This window comes from Xiphophorus maculatus, chromosome 11, assembly GCF_002775205.1.
Source record: "Xiphophorus maculatus strain JP 163 A chromosome 11, X_maculatus-5.0-male, whole genome shotgun sequence".
NCBI classification, from domain to species: Eukaryota; Metazoa; Chordata; class Actinopteri; order Cyprinodontiformes; family Poeciliidae; genus Xiphophorus; species Xiphophorus maculatus.
In genome coordinates, this window is record NC_036453.1 from 31,976,502 (window position 1) to 32,000,505 (window position 24,004).

At 41.9% G+C, this 24,004-nt stretch overlaps 1 protein-coding gene across 4 annotated transcripts in view; it reads left to right on the forward strand.

The window, feature by feature from the left end:
* LOC102221621 (angiomotin-like) overlaps window positions 1-24,004 on the forward strand; it is a 64,841-nt gene that overhangs the window by 36,563 nt on the left and 4,274 nt on the right. For all 4 annotated transcript variants that reach the window (XM_023342928.1, XM_023342930.1, XM_023342929.1 and 1 more), the window contains 3 exons: window positions 21,129-21,257; window positions 22,261-22,499; window positions 23,649-23,903. In XM_023342928.1, coding sequence (XP_023198696.1) covers window positions 21,129-21,257; window positions 22,261-22,499; window positions 23,649-23,903 — 623 coding nt within the window. The remainder of the gene's footprint in view (window positions 1-21,128; window positions 21,258-22,260; window positions 22,500-23,648; window positions 23,904-24,004) is intronic.

Genomic DNA, 24,004 nt, shown 5'->3' on the forward strand with positions numbered 1-24,004 from the left:
GAAAAGTAAAAGTTCCAGAACCTTTTATTGGCATATAAATATGGGACTGAAACATGGATTATATCTTTATACTGACATGTCTATTGATTTATAGATTAATAGATTAATAGATTAATAGTGGACAGAAATTACATTTCCTAATGAGTCAAATTGAAAGTGTCATGGAGTCATGAACAGCCTCGTGATATTAACACTGTCATGAAAAATAATATTGAAGAAATAAATATATAAAATAAAATCCAATTAAAAACATAAATAAGCGATGAGCTCCTTATTACTGTTATGGTCTGTAAAATATATTTCTTCTTGGATGTGGTCTCAACAAACCCATGGCACTTCAGTAATGTTATTTGACCTTTATGTGGAAACAGTGTCTGTTTATTCTTGCCATATAGTCCTCTGTGTTAATTATTGTTCGAAAGGTCTTGCCATACCAGTTTATTCCCTGTATTTAATTTAGTTTCTTAGTTTATTCTTGCATTTAGTTCTTCATTCCTTTTTATTTAGTTTTCTTTGATTAGTATTATCCTCTCTTGGTTTATTGTTATGTCTTCTTTAGTTTTTTTAGTGTTGCTAGTTTTATTTGATCGTTTTTATTGACGCTCTCCACCAGTAATCTAAACTCATCACGTCAATCACCTGCTCTGCCGCTTAATCATCATGTGTTTCACCTGATTTGACACTCATAGATTTTTCACTGTTCACCGCCGGATTCTCTGATCATGATTCACATTTAGTTTGTTGCTCCGTTCTAAGTCACGGTTCTCCTGTTTCAGGGTTTTGCGCAATGTGCGCATCGTTATTTTTTCTTTTCTTCTTCTTCTTTTTTTACCCCCTGCGGTGCGGAGCGGTCGGTAAACGCGTATCGATGGAGAACAGCAGACTGTCGTAAGCCTTTTAGCTCAGGTATTCTGAGGATTAAAATTCAAAGGTGCTGTGATACTACAGTCTCATACCGGATCATTTTCAGCACCGATGTTAACTATATGAAATGAACGGTCTCTGTGGTATCACCCATGGATGGATTTCTTTATTTAATTTAGTTCATTTTTCAGAGGGACACACATTGAGGGTAACGTGATTTTAGTCATCACATGTTTATAAGAGTGATATTCTGTTGTCCTTCCATGGAAGCGGGCAGCATCCAGATGGACAATAAAACACTTTTTAATATAAGTTGCTGCTTTGTCATGATCACAGTACTGTCAAAGCATATGTACAAAAATCCTCAATAAAACATAAAATAATTGAAAATCAGACACCAGACAAGTGAATAGCAGCACCGCCATTAGCCGGCCGGGGTAACGCTGAGCTGATGCAGTGAAGCTACCAATAGCAGGAGCGCGGAGCTGCGCCAAGAAGCTACAAACACTGAAGAGAAGAAGAGCTGCTATTGACACAGTTGCAGCCAACTGATTTTTTAAATTTTCTCTCGCACATAGGACTGTCGATGTTAACGTGTTGGCGCACGCGATTAACCTGAACATTTTAATGCGTTAATATTACATAACGCAGATCAATTGAACCTTCTATTTTACATCAGAGCCTCTCTCCCGCGGAGGATTATCTAGTTCATAGCAACACGTTACACACTTCATGGTATCATAAAAGAGTGGGGCATCCAAGAACTAGAAATTAAAATAGATCTAATAAAATAGATCTTATCTATCAGTTGGCTCCTGAACAAGTTTGGTACCGCTTGTATCCATGTATAGTGGAATAAATTTCTCTAAGTTTCTATTGAGTATGGGAGACTACAAATGTACAAATGCAAGATAATTGCTTGGATTTGAAATTGTTGGCGTGCAGCAAGAGGGGTTTGCACAGCTGCATGCATATTTACATTTCAAGCCTACAAAGTTAGGCATAGTGATTAATTGTGATTAATCAGCCAGTGCCAGATTCTGCTATGGGCGACTGCCCAGTGAGGCATCTTGTGGGGGTGACAAGACCGACCTCTCACCCCTCTCACCGCCCCAGATACTCCAATTGCCTGTGTCTCACTGTAACTTCCATCCTTCTGTCCATAGACTAATGGATGGAAGATATAGTGAGATATTTCCATCTACAACTTTATGTCTACAAATAGAGGCACAGAAGTTACAGAAGGTGTCTCTGTCTGCAAACATAGTATATGGATAGAGACAGATGAATGTATCTGTCTATGGAAATGTCTCTGTGTACCTGAGTATTAAGTTAAAATTATAACTAGTATCAATGAAAATTGTTATTTTTCAGAAAACAGTATTGTGATATCTTCACACTTAAGAAGTAGAGTCCCTCTTAGCAGTTGTCTTTTATAGGTTTATTCTGTCTTGAACACAACTTAACACTACAGGCATCAACGTCTTCTCAGCCTAGTCTTCTTCTCTAGAACTATCCTCTAGGCTATTCCACTACTCCCTCTAGTGGATTGGGGTAATACAACTAAACTCAACTGAACTCAACTGAGTAACTAACTCAGTATACTACATCCCTCCCCTTTTAAGAGTCAACTAAGATTTGTAAACTTAACAAGAAACTAACATTCCCATGGTTCTGGCGACAGTAATAACAGAACTCAATATACTTAAATGTGGAATGTTAATAACTAGCTATTCCAGAGAACAACATTCGGTACTTAAGGTACACACTACTTGCACAAAAAGTCACTCAAATAAGGAGGAGCCTTCCTTTGACGTTCTGAGCGGCGAAGTACTGGTGGTGTTGGATCTGTTCTCTGTTCGATGTCCACGTCTGTCACATCCCCCTCAGGAACATGACCCTGAGCTGCTTCAGCAGCAGACTCCACAAATGCCTTTCCTCCTGAAGATGGAGCCACCGAGTCCACCGGTCCAAATGTCACTACGTCATCTGGAAACTGAGAAGCATCCCGTGCTTCAGCCCAATCCATGTCCCTCTGCATCACATGTCGTTTCTTGATCTGATCAACATGACGCCGCATAACACGTCCATCTCCCATCTTCACCGTATAAGACACTGGACCTGTGCCCTCTAAAATGATGGCAGGCACCCACTTCGGTCCATGACTGTAGTTACGGACGTACACCTCATCTCCGGGAGAAAAACTTCTCCACTTGCTGTGGTTGTCATGATATTCCTTCTGCTTTTCTTGCTTCTTCCGCACTTTAGCCTTTATGTCCGGCAGCAGGAGATCCAGCGTAGAACGCAATCTCCGTGACATCAGCAGTTCAGCAGGTGACAAACCTGTGGTACATTGTGGTGTGATTCTGTAGTTAAACAGGAATCTTGTCAACCTTGTTTCCAAAGTGTCCCCCTTAGTTTTCTTCAGGCCTTGTTTTAATGTCTGTACAGCCCTTTCAGCCAGGCCATTAGATGCTGGGTGGAAAGGTGCAGATGTAACATGCTGTATTCCATTCCGTTTCAAGAACATTTCAAACTCCTGACTCGTGAAGCATGTGCCGTTGTCTGAAACTAACATCTGGGGTAGACCATGTGTGCTGAAACACTGTCTGAGTTTCTCTATGGTAACTTGACTTGTTGCACTGTTTGTGGGATACACATCAATCCATTTTGAATGTGCATCTACCACCACAAGAAACATCTTGCCCGAGAGAGGACCGGCATAATCTACATGTAATCTACTCCAGGGTGTCTCTGGCCACTCCCAAGGGTGCAGGGGTGCAGCAGCTGGAGCCTTCCTATTTTCCTGACATGTGTGGCAGGATTGTACTTCCTTCTCTATGTCAGCATCCATTCCGGGCCACCACATGTAAGAACGTGCCAGACCTTTCATTCTCGAGATGCCAGGATGTATACAATGTAGTTGTTTTAAAAGGATAGACCTTCCCTTTTGTGGAACAACCACTCTGGCACCCCACAGCACACATCCATCTTTCACACTCAACTCTAACCTTCTCTGACTGTAGGCCTTGAACTGAGTGTCCACTTTGTTGGGCCAACCTTTTAAACACCATGACAGCACTTGTGACAGAATTTGGTCCTTAGCTGTCCATTGTTGTACTTGGGATGTGGTGATGGGTGGATTATCCATCACATCCAGCATGAAGACTTGTCCCGAGTCTTCCTCCTCATCAGTCTGTGGCAGTGGCAGACGACTCAATGCATCTGCGTTTGCATGAACTTTCCCTGGTTTGTATACAATGTTGTACTCATATGCTCTCAACAGGGTAGACCACCTTTGCACTCTTGGCGATCCCATCTGTGGCACTGGTTTCGTTTCATTAAAAAGGAAGATCAGAGGTTTGTGGTCAGTGTTGATTGTGAATTTCCGACCAAAAATGTACTTGTGAAATCGTTTGATCCCGAATATGATGGCTAACCCCTCCTTGTCGAGCTGTGAGTAACGCTTTTCCGCTGGCGTTAATGTCCTTGACATGAACCCTAAAGGTCGCTCACTTCCATCTTCCATCACATGTGACAGCACGGCTCCCACGCCGTATGGAGAGGCGTCACATGCCAGCACCAGATCCCTGTCTGATGAGTAATGACACAGTACGTTTGCTGATTTCAGCAGCTGTTTAGCTAAGCTGAATGCTTCCTGCTGTTCTTTATTCCAACTCCATGGAACTCCTTTCCTCAGCAGATGATGTAATGGTGCCAAACGTGTAGCAAGGTTAGGAAGGAACTTGTTGTAGTAATTTAGGAGACCCAAAAAAGCTTTTAGTTCAGTCACTGTTGTGGGAGTCGGAGCTTCCTCAATGGCTCTCACTTTGCTTTGTACGGGGTGCAAACCTTCCGCATCAATCCTGTGACCCAGGTATTCCACCTGATCCTGTAAGAATGCACATTTACTCCGTTGCAGTCACAGTCCAGCTTCCTTTAGTCGTTTTAGGACTTCATCCAGCGTTTTCAGGTGTCCTTTGGTGTCACTTCCCGTTAACAGTATGTCATCCAAGTAAACTACTACGTTTGGAAGACCTTGCAGCAAGCTTTCCATTGTTCTTTGGAAAATAGCTGGGGCTGATGACACTCCAAATGGTAGTCTGTTATACGTGAAAAGGCCACGGTGTGTGTTTATCGTCAGGTATTTCTTTGAGTCCTCCTCCATAACTATCTGTTGATATGCATGACTTAGGTCGAGCTTGGTAAACTGTTTGCCTTCTGTCAGTGAATTGAACAGGTCTTCCACTCGGGGAATTGGGTATTGTTCCAGTGATGAAACCTTGTTTACTGTTAATTTATAATCACCACAAATTCTGACAGAACCATCTGGCTTTAGAACAGGCACAATGGGCGCGGCCCACTCTGCATACTTCACTGGGGTTATGATACCTTCTTTTAAAAGTCGTTCTAACTCAACTTCCACCTTAGACCTCATGGCATATGGAACTGAGCGGGGCTTGTAAAATGTAGGATGGGCGTCAGCAGATACACGAATGGTTGCTTGTGCACCTCTTAACATTCCCAATTCTTCTTTGAAAACCTCTTCATGTCTCAAGAGAACCTCTTGTAATCCTTGAGCTTCAGTTCTCACATGTCTAATCTCATCCCACTTGAGTTTCAATTTCTCCAGCCATCCTCTGCCTAGCAGATTTGGTCCAGTTCCCTTCACGACCACCAGGGGCAGTGTTTTCTTCTGGTTTGCATATCTCACTTCACACCTGAGCTACACCAACCACTGTAATTTTCTCTCCACTGTACGATTTAAGAGAGAGTTTACTTTCTTTAATCTGGGGTCGACTGTCTTTATGCCACAACTCCAAAAAGTGGTTTTCATTCATTAGACTGACACTGCATCCTGTGTCAATTTCAAACTTCACTTCTTTTCTGTTAACTTCCACTTTTACTTCGAAGGGCTCAACTTTCTGGATAGACGTTTCCGTTGACAAACATGCTAGAGTGAATGCTTCTTCATCATGATCTGAACTATCTTCATCCTCTTGTTTTTCACATACGTTGTGTGATTTGTGTGACCGTCCTTTGCGCCAGCTGTGACGTGCTCCTTTTTCCTTAAGACTAGTCTCATCTTCCTTTTTATTTTTAGACCTGCACACCCTAGCAATATGTCCTATTTTTCCACAAATGTGACATTTGGCGTCTTTAAACTTACATCCAACCGCACTGTGACGTTTGCCATGACATCGGTAACACTCACTCTCTCTATTTTTCCAATCTGCTCTCTTTTCTTTTCTCTCTGCCACCATGCTGTGACACGCCGCTGACTGTTGCAAGTCTGAAACGTTCCTGTTTGCAGCTTCGTCGGCTACAGCTATCTGAAATGCTTTTTCAAATGTCAGGTCACTCTCCGACAGCAGACGTCTTTGAATCCTATCGTCAGCTATTCCGCACACGAGACGATCTCTCAACCGCCGTTCCAGCGTAGCTCCAAAATTACAATCTTGAGCCAGGCGTCTGAGCTCTGCCACATATGCACTAACGGACTCAGCAGGTTTACGGGAACGAGAATCAAACTTGTATCTTTGCACAATCTCACTTGGTTTGGGATTAAAGTGCTCTTTCAGCCTTGTAACCAACTGACTGTACGTTTTAGAACTGGGCTTGTCCGGGCTCACGAGGTTTCTCATTAGCTTATACGTGCTGGTCCCACCACGCTAATAAGTATAGCCCTCTGTTTAGCACTATCATCAATGTCATTTGCTTCAAAAAACTGGTCAAGAATCTCACAGTATTCTTCCCAAGTTTGTTCCTTAGCATCAAATGCTGACAGAGTGCCGAATGTCGCGCTGATGGCGGCCTCGCTAATCACCTCCTTTGGCAATCTCTCTTCCTCGTGTGTCTCCACCCGACAACGTGCGTCCTTTTCTTCCTCCGTCTTGATTCCAGTGCTTCCCGTTTCTAGCCAGTATCCTCGTCGCCAATATGTGATATCTTCACACTTAAGAAATAGAGTCCCTCTTAGCAGTTGTCTTTTATAGGTTTATTCTGTCTTGAACACAACTTAACACTACAGGCATCAACGTCTTCTCAGCCTAGTCTTCTTCTCTAGAACTATCCTCTAGGCTATTCCACTACTCCCTCTAGTGGACTGGGGTAATACAACTAAACTCAACTGAACTCAACTGAGTAACTAACTCAGTATACTACAAGTATGAAGGGCACAAGCGGGTCCAGCAGCGGCTTTTGCCACCTAGAGTGTTTTTTCATAGATGAGAACTATTTCAACAATGCCTTTACAAAACATATTTGGTAGTTCACAGGCATCTAATCTAAAAATGTAATATGTACTTAAATAAAAAAAAGAGTAATTTTAAACAGTCTCCTATCCGTTTTAAGGCAATTCATAAGCCTCAACCCAGAAAGTGGAACAAAAGCTGCAAACGAAAAAGTAACATCAAAACCAACAGGACGACTTATGCTCAACACTAGGACAACAGTGAACCTGTGTGTCTCCATTCTCCTCCTTCATGAACCAGTGGAACTTTTAAAATGGTAAAATTACACATTTACACACAATCAGTTCTCTTACTCCATCTTGCTCCCTGTCTCTTTTTCTCTGCCTTTCTCTCTGTATCTGTCCTGTTCATTTCTAATAGACAGACAGGAGGACAGCTACAGTGAAGGAAGGTCAGAGAATGTCTGTCCACTAAACCTTTCCTTTTCATCCTGTCTGTCTTTAACCGACATAAATGTAGTTTAATGTGCTGTTATCTCATGTATTAAACATGTTTTTCTTTCTTTATCTTTTTAGCAACCCTTTGATGATTTCTGGAGAAGTTCAGGACTGAGACCAACTCAGAACTCATCCATGTTGGTTTTGTTTGGCTGTTCACTAAGTCTTAAACTTGCCCAAATGTTTAAGATGTACTGTTGGGGTTCCAATGAAGTTTTGAAAAATATGTAACTTCAAAATTTGACATTGCTGAATCCCTTCCTTATGGAGCCCACTAGGGGACATGAGGAAATTTTTTTCTTTTGCGTTCCCTCGCAAAACCTTTTGCGTTACCTCGCAATACTGTATTGATCAGTTATGAGGCGCAATTGAATACTGTAAGCCTTTCTTACGGTGGCCGCCGTACTTTCTGCTTTAATACAAGGTTATGTGAGGTTTTTCCATGAATGTTAATATCTCGTTGTGAAATATCTGAAGTTTTATATGTTCGTAGTCTGAATGGTTTACAGGGCTGCTTTCAATTCCATCTTAGCCTTAACAGACATAAACATGCAGTAAAAAATATCAATTTTCAGTCAGTTTTTTGCACCAAACAGTTAATAATAATAAACAAGTTTTCACTGAGGTTCTGTAAGAGCCATATGATTGAAGTAAGTAATTATTGATATGACAGGAGAACGCGACTTTGACACTTGGGTGGTGGGCGTGGCTGTCATCAAGTATGAATGATACACGGACAGATGAGATTCCCCGAGTTAACCCAGTGCGGCCCTCTACCACCATTAGTTTGTCGTGTTTTTAATAATAAAACGTGTTTATTATTATTAAGTCTTTGGTGCAAAAAAGCCTGATTGAAAATCGATTTATTCACTGCATGTTTATGTCTGTTAAGGTTGGCCAGAAAAACTCTGGCACTGGCAGCTGAAGGAGGAACAGCTTGTCCTGCTCTCTCCCGTCTTTACTGATAACTTTGCCTCAGTTATTTTTAAAGTGACAGTTTTTATAGTTATATTCACATTTTCAACATCATAACTGGATTACTACAAACCTAAGGACAGGGGGATTTTCTTACTTTTATTTTTACCTTACTTTTCTTCATCTCCAAGTTGTACCAGGACAAAATGCATCCGGCCAACCCCAAGGACATTAGCAGTATTATACGACTTCAGTCTATAGAAATGAAGATCAAACAGCTGGAGGTGAACTTTGAAATCAATGCTACCTGTGGAAATGAGACAACTCTTCCTCAATTCAACGGAGAGGTTGTACGCCTCGCATCAAGGAGCTCACCCTGGAACGCTCAGGGTGCCAAGCCGAAGCAAAAGTCTCACACTGCAGATCCAATGAGGCGACTGACAGGGAGAACCCCTCACCTGGATGAATCAGCGTGGCCGGCTCTGAGCCGAAACCCACCTTCAACCTCAACACCTGCTCCACCAAAGAAAATCAAACAAGCAGCTGCAACCAAAACGGTTCCACCGACCGCGCTCCCAAGGACAGAGCGACCAGCCCGAGCCTCAAAACATTCTGACTTTGTGGGAATCCCACTGAAAAACAGATTTTCTGTACTCCAGCCTGAGCCTCTGAGTGAAACCTCACTTTCAAACATCAACAATGAGGCAAGACCAACACATCCACCCCCCAAAGCTCCAAAGGACAAAGTGGCTACCAGGAAAACGAAAGGTATGCCAAGAGTGCTTATTGTTGGAGATGAGGCAGTAAATGGAATCAGTCACGTTTGCAATCCCAAGAAAACAAGAGTGATTTCTTTTCCTGGTGACACTGTATCTGATTTATCTCATAAAGTTCTTTCGCTAACTGCTGATCAGCCAGATATTGAGTCCTTAGTTGTGCATGTTGGAGCCAACGATGTGGCAAAGCAGAAATCTGAGATTCTGAAAAAGGACTTTAATATTCTTCTGAACACTATGAGAAAGTTAAAAATGAAGTTATTTCTCAGTGGTCCAATTCCATCACCTCAATGGGGAGACGAAAAACACTCCAGATTGGACATGATAAACAAATGGCTGATTAAAAGCTGCTCTGCCAGCTCAGTGACCTTCATCGATAACCTCTGGATCTATTGGCAGCGCTTTCACCTTTTTGGAAGAAGCGGACGCAATCTTAATAAACATGGGATAAAGCTGCTCACTGCAAATCTTTTTCATTTTATCAACAAGGACAGCAACGTGATCATCGCTTCAGAAGAACAGGCTCAAGGATTTCTGACTAGGAAGAAACCTTATCAGGAACATAAACAAGCTGATACAACATCGACTGGAGACGGAGCGACTGGTTCCCTTCCTCCTTCTCCCCTCCCTTTCTGCTCACCCACTCATTCACAGGACTCACAAGATACACATGCAGAAATGTCTTCTGGACCGGAGTTTCTTAAATTTACAGATGGAATGAATCAACAGGTTGTACTTGGGACGTCTCTCCTTAGCGCTCACATAGCAGACCTCACTTCATTTAAGCCACCTGACTCTAACTTCCCAGAGGATCCTTCACTATGCGTTTCTGAGGTCTGAGGCCGGGGTCCAGACTTTATCTTTACACCCTTCTTGCTCCAGAATGTGTCTGGCCCCCCGGCACTGCAGAACAGGACATTACTTGTCCGGATCACTACAAGAAAATTTACAAGAAACAGAAACACAAAATACAGCTGTTTTAATTCAAACATCAGACTGATCCCTTGCCTAAAGGAACCTCAGACTGAAGAACTCTTGGCCTCCAAGTCACTTAAACTAGCTCTTTTAAATACAAGATCTCTCTGTGCTAAGGCTCTATTAATTAATGATTTCATCACTGAGCATAATATCGATGTTATGTTTCTGACAGAAACATGGTTGAATGATAATAATGAATCGATCGTACTAATTGAATCTGCGCCTCCTAACTACAATTTCTTCAGTGAGAATAGAAAACACAAAAAAGGAGGAGGCGTGGCTTCAATATCTAAGAATACCATAAATTGTAGTAAAATCTCTTTCGGTCACTTCACCTCTTTTGAGTATCTTGGAACTGAGGTTAAAGGCCACAAACGAACTTTGACTGTAACTCTATACAAAACTCCAACTTTTGTGGAAAATTTCTTTACTGACTTGAATGAACTTCTATCTCTTATATGTATTGATTATGATTGTTTAATAATTGTCGGTGATTTCAACATTCATGTTGACAACCCCCAAGACAGAGGGGCAAAAAAGCTCGCTAATATTTTAGAGACTTTTGGTCTAACACAACATGTCAAACAAGCAACACACACTCAAGGACACACACTGGACCTGGTTATCAGTAAGGGTGTGAATATTTCCAGTGTCTCTGTAACTGATGTCGACCTGTTGGATCACTTCCTGTTATCTTTGAAAGTTCTTTATCTTTTAACCCACTTGGACAAACAGCAACCATCACAAAACGTTCTCTCACTGAAAACACAGCAGAAACTTTTAATCAAATCTACTCTTCTTCCTCACCCTTAAGCTGTAATGATGTAGATAAGTTGGTAAATGATTTTCAGTCTAAAGTCTCAGATATTATTGATTCCATTGCCCCAATTAAAATGAAGGTTGTGTCTGGCAAAAAGAAATCTCCATGGAGAAATGCACAAACAGTTACAGTAGATCTGCAAGACAACTCTGCCGCAGGGCAGAACAAAAATGGCGTAAAACTCAACTCCACGTTCATTGTGACATCTATAAAGAAAGTCTACGTAACTATCATTTAACACTAAAACATGCAAGAGAGGATTTCTTTGCAGATGTCATAAACAAAAACATTAACAATGCTCCAGCTTTATTTGCAACAGTTGACAGAATCACAAACCCTCCTGTGACGTTACCGCCTGAATTCCAATGTATTGCCACCAGTTTTCCAGCTTCTGTTCAGAGAAAATTCAAAAAATCAGAGGATTAATCTGCACATCCACTATAAAGTCAGTACCAATGTTGTGCCCAAACAAAACAAATACAGGAAAAATGACCCAATTTCAACTACTTAATTATAAAACGCTACAGGAAATTATAAGTCAATAAGCTCCAGTTCCCGCTGTCTGGATGTTTTACCCTCACATTTCTTTAAGAAAGTCCTGCCTGTTATTGCTGCTGATCTGATCCAAATAGTAACTCATTCCTCTCATCAGGTGTTTTTCCCCAGGCTTTGAAAACAGGAGTAATCAAACCACTGATAAAATAGAACAATCTGGACAAATCACTAATGCAGAACTACAGGCTGATCTCCAACCTCCCATTCATCAGCAAAGTTATTGAAAAAGCTGTGTGTAAACAATTAAATGGCTTCCTAACTATAACCAACCTCTTGACTCCTTCCAGTCTGGTTTTCGTGCTCACCACAGCACAGAGACCGCCCTCGTAAAAGTGTTCAATGACATCCATATAAATACAGACTGTGGCAGAACCACAGTGCTGGTTCTGTTGGACCTCAGTGCAGCTTTTGACACTGTTGACCATGACATATTACTGAATCGACTGGAGAGTTGGGTCAGACTCTCCGGTCCAGTGCTTAACTGGTTTGAATCCTACATAATGAACAGGGATTTCGTTGTTTCAATTGAAAACTTTTCATCAACGAGGTCAAAGGTCACATGTGGGGTACCCCAAGGTTCAATCCTAGGACCCCTTTTATTCAATATTTATATGCTCCCACTAGCTCAGGTTATAACAGGAAATAATATTAGCTACCATAACTATGCAGATGACACACAGCTCTACATTACGATGTCACCAGGTGACTCAGAGCCCATCCAATCACTGAACAGATGCTTAGAACAGATAAATGTGTGGATGTGCCAAAACTTTCTCCAGTTTTGTTTCTGTTCAGCTGGAGTTATTATTTTTGGACCTAAAGAGGAATAATCTAGAGTCAACGCACATCTTCAGTTATTACAACTGAAAACCAGCAATCAGGCCCGAAACCTGGGAGTAGTGATGGACTCTGACCTGAACCTCCAGAGCCACATAAAGACAGTCACAAAGTCGGCCTTCTATCACCTGAAGAACATTTCTAGGATTAAAGGACTAATGTCTCAGCAAAATCTAGAGAAACTCATCCATGCGTTCATCTTCAGTCGCATTGATTATTGCAACAGCGTCTTCACAGGTCTGTCCAACAAATCAATCAAACAGCTGCAGCTGATCCAGAATGCTGCTGCTGGCGTTCTCACTAAAACCAGGAAGATAGAGCACATAACACCAGTTTTAAAGTCCCTCCACTGGCTCCCTGTAGCTCAAAGAATAGACTTTAAAATACTGTTGTTAGTTTATAAATCACTGAGCGGCTTAGCACCACAATACATTGAAGATCTGCTGTTGTTGTATCAACCTTCCAGACCTCTCAGGTCTTCCGGTTCTGGTCCGCTCTGCATCCCCAGAACCAGAACCAAACGAGGAGAAACAGCTTTCAGCATCTATGCACCACAAATTTGGAACAAACTTCCAGAAAACTGTAAAACAGCTGAAACACTGACTTCTTTTAAATCCCAACTAAAAACCCACCTGTTTAGAATTGTATTTGAAATGTGATCAATTACAAATTTATTGATGGAACTTGACTTAATGATTGATTCTATATTGTATTGTGTTTCTGTGTTTGTAATGATGTAAAGCACTTTGAAATGCCTTGCTGCTGAAATGTGCTATACAAATAAAATTTGATTGATTGAACTAAACATAAAAACAGCCCTTTAAAACATTCAGACTACGAACACAACAGAGACACAATTAAAACTGTCAGATGATTTATTACCCGCAATAATAACTCAGAAATAGTCCAAATAGTTTGGATGTATTTTTATTTCTTTCATACTTACGGAAAGTTTCTGTTTATATCAAAGGTTTGTGGTGCATTTTTATACTAAAGAAAGATATAAAAATTCAGATATGTCACAACAAGATATTAACATTTATGGAAAAACCTCACATAACCTTATGTTAAAGCAGAAAATACGGCGGCCACCGTAAGAAAGGCTTGCAGTATTCAATTATGCCTCATAACTGATCAGTACAGTATTGCGAGGGAACGCAAAAGTTTTGAGAGAGAACGCAAAAGAAAGTTTCTTTCCCCCATGTCCTCTAGAGGGCTCCATACTTCCTTCCTTCAAAGGAAGAAAACGACATTTAGAATTTTGACTGGAAATTTTACATGAAAAGCTGGTAAAACATTGTTTTTATGAGTTTGAAATGCAGTTTGCTTGGAAACTTTGACATTTGGGCACTTTTGTTTTAGTAAAGATTATTTAGTTCATTTTAGTGAATACTCTAGACTTGGCCTACACCAACATCAAAGAAGCATTCAGAGCAGCCCCCCGCCCCCACCTTGGCTCTTCAGACCACCTATCTGTCAGGCTAATTCCTGCATACAAGCCCCTGCTGATCAGAACAAAACCTACAGTGAGGCAGGTGAGAGTGTGGACTGAGGGGGCCATGGAGGCACTTCAGGATTGTTTTGAGTGCTCTGACTGGGAGATGTTCAAGGCAGCAGCCACTTACAATGACCAGATCAACATCGATGAGTACGCCATGACTGTGTCAGCCTACATCAACAAGTGCACAGAGGACGTCAGCATCACTAAGAACCGGGCCAACCAAAAACCCTGGATGACTAAGGAGGTACGGGAAATGCTAAAAGCACGGAACTCAGCCTTCAAGTCTGGCGACAAGGAGGCACTGAGGACAGCGAGAGCCAACTTGAACCGTGCTATCAGGTTAGCAAAGCGAACCTACAGTCAGAAAATACAGGAGTTCTTCCACGACACCAGCAACACCAGGAGTATGTGGCAAGGCATAAAGGTGATCACAGATTACAATCCATCCTCCCCCCCAGTGGGTGAAATTGATGCTGACTTTCTAAATGGACTCAATAACTTCTTTGGGAGATTCGAGGCACTGAACAGTACTCCGGCAAAGAAAACTGTTCCCCACCAGGAAGAGGAGGCACTCTGCCTGGACACAGCCGATGTGTTGAAGACTCTGAAAAGAGTCAACCCACGGAGGCTCCAGGCCCCGACAACATACCTGGGCGGGTGTTCAGGGAATGCGCAGGTCAGCTGGCTGGTGTCCTAGCAGACATTTTTAACACCTCACTGGACCAAGCCACAGTGCCAGCCTGTCTCAAAACTGCCTCCATCATTCCGGTGCCAAAGAAACCTCAAGTCACCTCTTTCAACGATTACCGGCCTGTGGCACTGACTCCCATCATGATGAAGTGCTTTAAAAGGCTGGTAAAAGAACACATCGTCTCCAGACTCCCCCCCACATTCGACCCGTTCCAGTTTGCCTACCGCCGAAACCGCTCCACTGAGGACGCCATCTCCTCCGCCCTACACCTGAGCCTGGCTCACCTGGAGGAGAAGAACACTCATGTGCGGATGTTGTTCCTGGACTTCAGCTCAGCGTTCAACACAATCATCCCACAGCATCTGGCAGGAAAACTGGGACACCTGGGCTTCAGCACCCCCCTGCACAACTGGCTGCTAGACTTCCTCACCGACAGACCTCAGTCAGTCCGGATCGGACAACACACCTCCGACGTCATCACCCTCAGCACAGGCTCCCCTCAGGGCTGCGTCCTGAGCCCTCTGCTGTTCACTCTGATGACACACGACTGCGCCCCCAGGTTCGCCACCAATCACATCGTGAAGTTCGCGGACGACACAACGGTGGTGGGCCTCATCAGAGACGACAACGACCTGGACTACAGAGAGGAGGTGGAGCAGCTGGTGGACTGGTGCAGAGACAACAACTTGATCCTGAACGTTGACAAGACGAAGGAGATGATCGTCGACTTCAGGAAGAACCGGCCCAGCCACGCTCCACTGCTCATCAACAGCTCGGCTGTGGAGGTGGTCAACAGCACCAAATTCCTGGGGGTGCACATCACAAACGACCTCACCTGGACTGGGAACACCACGTCTCTGGTCAAGAGGGCACAGAAACGCTTGTATTTCCTGCGGAGGATGAGAAGAGCACACCTGCCCCCGCCCATCCTCAAGACGTTCTACAGAAGCACCATAGAGAGCATTCTGACCAGCTGCCTCTCTGTGTGGTGTGGAGGCTGCAGCGCCTCTGACTGGAAGAACGCGAGGAGAGTGGTGCGGACAGCAGAGAGGATCATCGGGGCCCCCCTTCCCTCCATTCAGGACATTTCATCCCAGCGCTGCGTGTCCCGAGGCCAAAACATCGTCAGTGACCCCTCACACCCCCACCATGGACTGTTCTCCCTGCTGCCCTCTGGAAAGAGGTTCCGCAGCATCCGGTGCAGGTCCACCAGGTTCTGAAACAGCTTTTTCCCACTTGCCATCAGACTGCTGAACTCTTAACTGGACTGCACTTAAAATCTGGTCTCCACTTCATACCTTGCACATGTACAGAGCTAAATAACTTCTATTTTACTGTCAGTCCTGCACTTTATATTTTATATTCATATTTATATTCATATTTTATACTGTATTTTATTTTATTCTGGAGTAACCTAACAACATTGGAACCTCAAAACATTGTCCTGAGCCGTATGCAACGAAATTTCGTTCTGTATTCACCCTGTGCATGCAAAATGATAATAAAGTCACTCTAAGTCTAAGTCTAAGTCTTATTCAATGTAATATTACCATGAGGGTAAATGTATGTTGTTAGATCAGATTATTTTTCACTTTGGTTGCAATACTTTGATTTCTATGTAACAAGCAAATATTGCTGTTGCAAAATAGTATATTTTGTTTTGCTTCAGTTTGTCAGATTTAAATTGACAATAAAATAAAGCGATTTTAAAATATACATGTATATATTTTTTTAATTAGAAAAATAAAACATTTTTTGAAAGTTTGGTAAATTAAGTTGCAAGTTCACATTTAAACTTTTAAAAGCTAGCAAAGTATTCAGTTTCATGAACTACTGTAAAATGAAACTTTTTTGTAATTCTACTACAGGACTACTGTAATTTTATTATGATAAAAATCTGATGAAATCACAGTAACCATGTTATATAATTACTGTGCTATTTAAAGAAAATACAGTTAAACAAATCAAATTACAGTTTTACTGTAATAAAAATTACAGTAAAACTGCAATAAAATTACAGTAAAATTGTAATAACATTACAGTAAAACTAATAAAATTACAGTAAACTTGCAATAAAATCACAGTAAAACCATAATAGAATTACAGTAAGACTACTGTAAAAAAAGAATTACAGTAAGGTTACTGTAAAGTTACTGTAGTTTCTCTACTATAAAATGTACAGCAACTTACTGGCAACCCTGCTGCCAGTAAGTTGCTGTAAATTCTACAGTGACTTTTTTTGGTCACACTCCGTGTGGTCTCCGTGTGACCACACGGAGACCACACTCCGTGTGGTCTGCAGTAAAGCAGAGAGAAATGGTGCAGCTGCACTAGTTTTCTGTCGGACCAACAGTTTTGCGCAGACAGTGTGAAACTCTCACGTTCTGCCCACAATAGTAAGGAACAGACCGTATAATGAATAAGCTCTTTACCATGGGCAGAACCGAACCACACATTAACTGGTTAATGCATGACTAGCTAAGCGCCCATTAATACCATGGTAAAATTTTGATTGAAAAGAATTTTTTTTCCAACAAAGAACTTTGTTTGTGATAGAAAATAAGTGTTATACGTCAACAAAGAAAGCAATATAAAATAAAAATCTGGTTTGTTTTCTGTATAGAATTTTAGAACAGAATAGATTTCAACTTTATTGTCATTGCACTGTCACAAGTACAAGCAACGAGATGTAGTTTGCATCTATCCAGAAGTGCTCTACGAGATATAAATATTTATTTACGGATGTACAAGACTATGTATGTATGGACTATAAGAGGTTATAGCAAGAAATATACAGTAGATATTGTGTATAAATATAAATATGGGAGCTGTATGCACAGATTATACAGGATATACAAGAATGTTAGGGAATAGATTATAGATAAATAATGGCAGATCAAATTTACAGGTTGTATGTGTGTGTGTGAAGAAAACAGTCCGTGATGTGTGTGTGTGAGGATAGTCCATGTGTTATTGTTGTATGAGAGGATAGGGGAGTACAGTCCTTATAGTTTATGTTTTATGTCAGGAGGCGTTCAAAAGCGTGACAGCTGTAGGAAAGAAGCTGTTCTGGTGCCTGGTGGTTCTGGTCCGTAGGCTTCTGTAACGCCTCCCAGAGGGCAGGAGGGAAAAGAGTGTGTGTGCTGGGTGAGTGGAGTCCTTTGTGATTTTCCCGGCCCTTTTCAAACACCGCTTCCTGTAGATGTCCTTGATGGCAGGGAGCGGTGCCTCGGCGATATACTGGGCAGTTTTCACCACCCTCTGCAGCGCCTGCCAGTCGGAGACAGAGCAGTTCACGTACCAAGCTGTAATACAGTTGGTGAGGATGCTCTCGATGGTGCAGTGGTAGAAGTTTGTGAGGATCTCTGAGGACAGGTGGTTCTTCCTCAGGGTCCTCATGAAGAAGAGGCGCTGATGCGCCTTCTTAATGAGTTTGGAGCAGCTGGTCGTCCAAGTCAGGTCCTCGGAGATGTGGGCTCCCAGGAACTTAAAGGTGTCCACACGCTCCACCACTGTCCCCTTAATGTGGATGGGTGGATGTGGGTCAGTGTTCCTCCTGAAGTCCACGATAAGCTCCTTGGTCTTCTCGGTGTTCAGCTGCAGGTTGTTTTTGTCGCACCACTCAGCCAGACGGTCTACCTCCTCCCTGTAAGCGGCCTCGTCATTATCTCTGATGAGGCCGATCACTGTGGTGTCGTCTGCGAACTTGATGATGGCGTTAGAGCCATGGACAGGTCTGCAGTCGTAGGTGAAGAGGGAGTAGAGGAAGGGACTCATCACACAGCCTTGTGGCACTCCGGTGTTTATGATGATGGTGGATGAGAAGTGGTTGTCCAGCCGGACATGTTGAGGTCGACTGGTCAGGAAGTCGAGCAACCAGTTACACATGAGTGGACTGATGCTGAGGTCTGTGAGTTTGGTAATGAGTTGTGATGGGATGACAGTGTTGAATGCTGAACTAAAATCTAAGAACAGCAGTCTGGCGTAAGTGTTCTTACTGTCCAGGTGAGAAAGGACAGAGTGCAGCGCTATAGAGACTGCGTCCTCTGTGCTCCTGTTCTGCCTGTATGCAAATTGGTGGGGGTCTAGTGTGGGGGGGAGACAGGATCTGAGGTGTGCTAGGACCAGCCGCTCCAAGCACTTGGTAATGATGGGGGTAAGGGCTACCAGGCGGTAGTCATTGAGTCTAGTTGGGTTGGGATTCTTGGGGATTGGGACGATGGAGGTAGGACTTGAAGCAGGTCGGTACCACAGCGCGGGCCAGGGACAGGTTGAAGATGTCTGTCAGCACTCCTGCTAGCTCCCCAGAGCACGTTCTGAGGACACGTCCAATTATGCCATCAGGACCCGCAGCCTTGTGGGACTTAATCCTGCTCAGAGCTGCTCCTACATCAGTGGGGAGGAAAGTCAGTGGCTGTTGGCCTGGGGTGGTAGCTGCTTTGGTTGCAGTTGTGGTATTCCCTCTCTCAAAACGAGCATAGAAGTTGTTAAGTTCGTTGAGGAAGGAGACATCAGTAGAAGCGGGGGTGGTATTAGGGTTCTTGTAGTCTGTGAGAATCTGAAGGCCTTGCCACATACATCGGGGGTTGGCGTTAGAAAAATGATCCTCCACCTTCCTTTTGTAGTGGTGTTTGGCCTTCTTGATTCCCCTCTTCAGCTCAGCCCTGGCTGCACTGTAAGTCTGTGCATCCCCTGACCTGAAGGCGATGGTGCGGGCCTTCAGCAGGAGACGAACGTCTCGGTTCATCCAGGGTTTCTGGTTGGGGTACATGGTAATGCGTTTGTAGGTGGTGACATGTTCTATGGTGGTGGAAATATGATTCAGTACAGATGTGATGTACTGATCCTAGTCTGTATGGTGGAAAATAGTCCAATCTGTATTCCTGAACCGGTCCTGGAGCACAGCGTCTGAGCCCTCTGGCCACACCTTTACTGTCCTCACGGTAGGTTTCACACGTTGGATGAGTGGTAAGTACCGAGGTGTGAGGAACAGGGAGAGATGGTCTGATTGTCCGATGTTGGGGAGGGGTGTCGCATTGTAAGCTCCAGCCAGATTGGAGTAGACATGGTCCAGGGTCTTGTCTCCTCTGGTGTGGCAGGAGACATGTTGGTGGAATCTGGGAAGAACTGTCTTCAAGTTGGAGTGATTGAAATCACCTGCAACAATAAATGCAGCCTCGGGGGAATTTAGTTTGGTGTTTGCTAATAGCCGCATAGAGTTCTTTCATGGCTAGCTTGGCATTAGCATCCGGGGGGGCTGTACAAGGCAGTGAGGATGATCGAGGTGAATTCCCTTGGGAGGTAATAAGGTCTGCATTTGACCATTAAAAACTCCACATTCTGTGAGCAGTGACTCTTGGTATAATTTATTCTTTTAAAAATACTCTTAACAGTTCTTATTTATATTTGAAATCAAAATAATATACAAATTTAGTAAGGCTTTCTCAATAATGAATCAAAAATGTGTTGTGGGTTTTCTCAACAATTTTCTCATACACTTATAAATTTAAAATTTTGATTTTCTTCCTTAAGGAACAATGTTAACTAGGAAGGTCCCAATAGTATTGTGATTTCTGGAAACAAATATTCTTACATATTCACTTACAATATTTGGAATTGTTTTTTATTTTATTTTGAAATGTTAATTTTATCTCTTATATGTTCCCAAAAAACCATTCATTACTGCTGACTTGGGCTAGTGTTGCTAGCAGTAATTCGCTTACATTTTTCAATAAAAAACAACAATTTGCCAATGCTTAGGAAAGTAAGCAGCATAGTTTACAATAGCTGAAATTATACACTTTTTTATTTACAAGATAACAAATGTTGAGCTGTGTACCACCAAATAGGAACATCAATCATATGAATGGCTGAAAGGCTGAATGGAAATTGTTGTGTAGGAATTCGGCAGAATCTAATAGTATAAAATGTAAGCAATTTATCTGTCTCCTCAAAATGTCTGTTTGAGATTGACCCACCTGACGTTGTTCTCTCTGATATGCAGACTTCTGAAACCAGCACTAGATTTTTCACCAGCTTTATGTCCAGACTTTGTTTTTTATGGACACGTTCATAGAACAAGTATTTGAACATTGAATCTATGGTGTTTCATTGTGCATTAGTTTGCAAATGAAAGGAAACTTCTCACTTACTGTATTATTGTTGTGTACATCTGTAAGTAAGAAATACAATAAACAAACTAATTAAACCAAATGATCAATCTAGTTCAGTCTACATCAGACGTCTTCAACTCCAGTTCTCAGAGACCAGTGCACTGCAATCTTTAGAGGTGTTTCTGCTTCAGCACACCCGAGTCAAAAAATTACGCCACCACCAGGACTCTTGTTAACTTGACTACATACTGAAAGGTAATTCAGCCATTTGATTCAAATGTGTTAAAAAAGCTGCAGCACAATGTCACTTGAGAACTTGAGATAAAGACCTCTGGTCAAGATCATCATCTTCTGCTCGTTTTTGAAAATTTGTCTCTTGTGCTGTAGGGATACGTCTGCAGCAGGGATAAACCATTCTCCGAGCAACAGCTATGATACTTCTGTTGAAGCTCGAATTCAGAAGGAAGAAGAAGAGATCCTAATGGCCAATCGTCGCTGTCTCGATATGGAGAGCAGGTTGGGTAGCAAATATACTGCACATGTAAATTCATTCTGGTCTTTAAAATATGCATAAAATAGAAGATAACTGGACTTCTCTTGTTTTTTGAAGAAATTTCATGCAGTTCATTCTGTACTGAACATGGTTGAGAGTAACAAGCTTACATCTTCGAGTCAGAACAATTTCAACTATAGGGCCATTGAAGTCACATACATGTGAGTCATTGGCCCATCAAATATTGAGCTGCATTATAAAATTAAAAGCAAATTATTTAAAATAGAAAACAAAAAGGACAGCTTTGATATTATGTGGTGATCAATTCAGTTTATTTGTATATTGCCAATTCACAACAAATGTTGTCTCAAGGCACTTTCCAAAAAAAGTAATTTTAATTCAACCATACATACACACATCCCAATTCGTTCTAGTTATCAAATAGTACATTGAGCTCAGATAATTATTCATAATATTTTAAAAGGTTTCTCTTTAAGGAAACCTAGCAGATCATTGATTTGCAGCATTCACTCTGTGTAAAGCAATGCACAGAGCTAATATGCTATTCTTTAGCATATTATGCACAGAGCTAATATGCTATTCTTTAGCATATTATGCACAGAGCTAATATGCTATTCTTTAGCATATTAGCTCTGTGCATTGCTTTACACAGAACCTGAGCTGAGCTAATTTCTCCCCCTAAAATTTGACAGCTGAACTGATGGGGTATGAAGCCAGATTAGCTGGCCTGCATTGGGTTTTGCATACACCCTAAGTCAGAGTAGTCAGAAGGACAAGATTTGCTCATGGAATACCATTTCTGGAAAGGAATCTGATGAAGCCTTATAAACAACCCAGATAAGGCACACTGTGAAATGGCAATTCTCCTGATTTTGAACAGTCATATTGATAGTGTGGTAGAGTTCTCATTTTTTATTTATTTATTTATTTTTGCCACTCTGACACTTTTTGCTGTATAGTCTCTGCATCCTGATCTAACTCAAAGTTAATTCCTCATTAATGCAGGATAAAGAATCTTCATGCCCAGATCATTGAGAAAGATGCCATGATAAAGGTTCTTCATCAGCGCTCTAAGAAGGAACCCATGAAGTCTGATGCACCGTCTGCCATGCGTCCTTCTAAATCCTTGATGTCCATCTCCAACACTGGTCCAAGTGGTTCAGGACTGCTTTCGCACAGCCTTGGGCTTAGCAGCTCACCAATCACTGAGGAGCGCAAGGATGCCAGCTGGAAGGGAAGCCTCGGTATAAACATATTGTTATTTTTCTTCTAATTTACTAGAAGAAACTTGAGCTCTAAACTTGAGCTCTAAATTGGAAATGAAATTCTTAACTGTTATAGCCTCATCCATTTACAAAGCACTGAGAATAAAAAGAATATAACAAGTTATTAAATGAGATTATTTAGGAGAACCTAAAATACATTTATCATTTCTGTCTCAATACTACAAATAAATTGCAAACCACTACATCACAGTAGTCATAAATACTCTAAAAAGGCATTCATATTATACAGTCAGCAGTTATGACTTAACATTTTAGGAAGGAACATCTCTGTTGTTTTAAGTGTATTTGCATACTCCACAAGAGCATAAATATGTTGTTTTTCTCAAGACCACAAAGACCAATTGTTTTTCTGGAGTAGAAACTTCATAATTGTCTTGGGAAGTCCCCATCGGTCTCTGATAATGCAAAGATTGATTGGGAAATGTGCCTGAAACAATTTCAGAGGTTATTATATTTCTTCCACAGGTTAATATTATAATGTATTCATATATAATAGTTTTTTTAATTCTCTTTCTCGTTAGAAACTAAGGTGGCTCCATCTGTGAGCCATTAGCTCAGCTTAATGATAAAACAAAAGAGAGAGAGAGATACTTTCTGTTAGCAAGTTAGATGAGCAATATGCAAAACTTCACATGTCATCCTGTGTCAAGAGGGATGAGTGGATGGATGGATGGATGGATGGATGGATGGATGGAATGAATGAATGAATGAATGAATGAATGAATGAATGAATGAATGAATGAATGAATGAATGAATGAATGAATGAATGAATGAATGAATGAATCCTGGACAGTTAAGTAACTGTTGCTCCGAGTGTACTCACCAAAAGGAAACTCCCAAACTAGGGCTGCAAGAACAGAATGTCATTTTATTGTTGAAATGTTTAAAAAGATGATTCCAATGTATTTCCTTTATGTTTCCACTCTAAAGTTGTAGACAGTCTGATTAATAACAAAATGTTTCTATGAAGAGTCATTTATTTCCTAAAGCAGACTATGGTTCATTAGGTAAGTTGGACTAAAACAAATCAGAGGTAGAGGAGGGTGGGACTAAAATCAGTTGTTAATTCTACAAGAAGTTTTTCAGTTTTTTTTATGGTTGTGTAGGAGTCCTGCTGGGTCCAGAGTGTCGCACAGAGTCTCTGCGGACAGAATCCATCTCGTCATCCCCTTCCCCCGTACTTTCTACCACCCCGATGACTACAGGTCACTCAAAGACGGGCAGCCGGGACAGCTGCACACAGACTGACAAGGGTCAAAGCCAAGAAGCCAGCAAGCCCAGCCCTTCAGTCCTCCAGAGTATGACCCTGCCTGCCCGCCTATCAAGCCCCAGCCCAGTCTACATCCCAGATCGCTTAGCAGGTCAGCTCACATGCTAGCTTGTAGGATTATAAAATCATCAGCTCTTTCAAATTAATTTTACATTTTTTTGTAGAACTGTTTCAAACAGAGTTCTTCTCAAT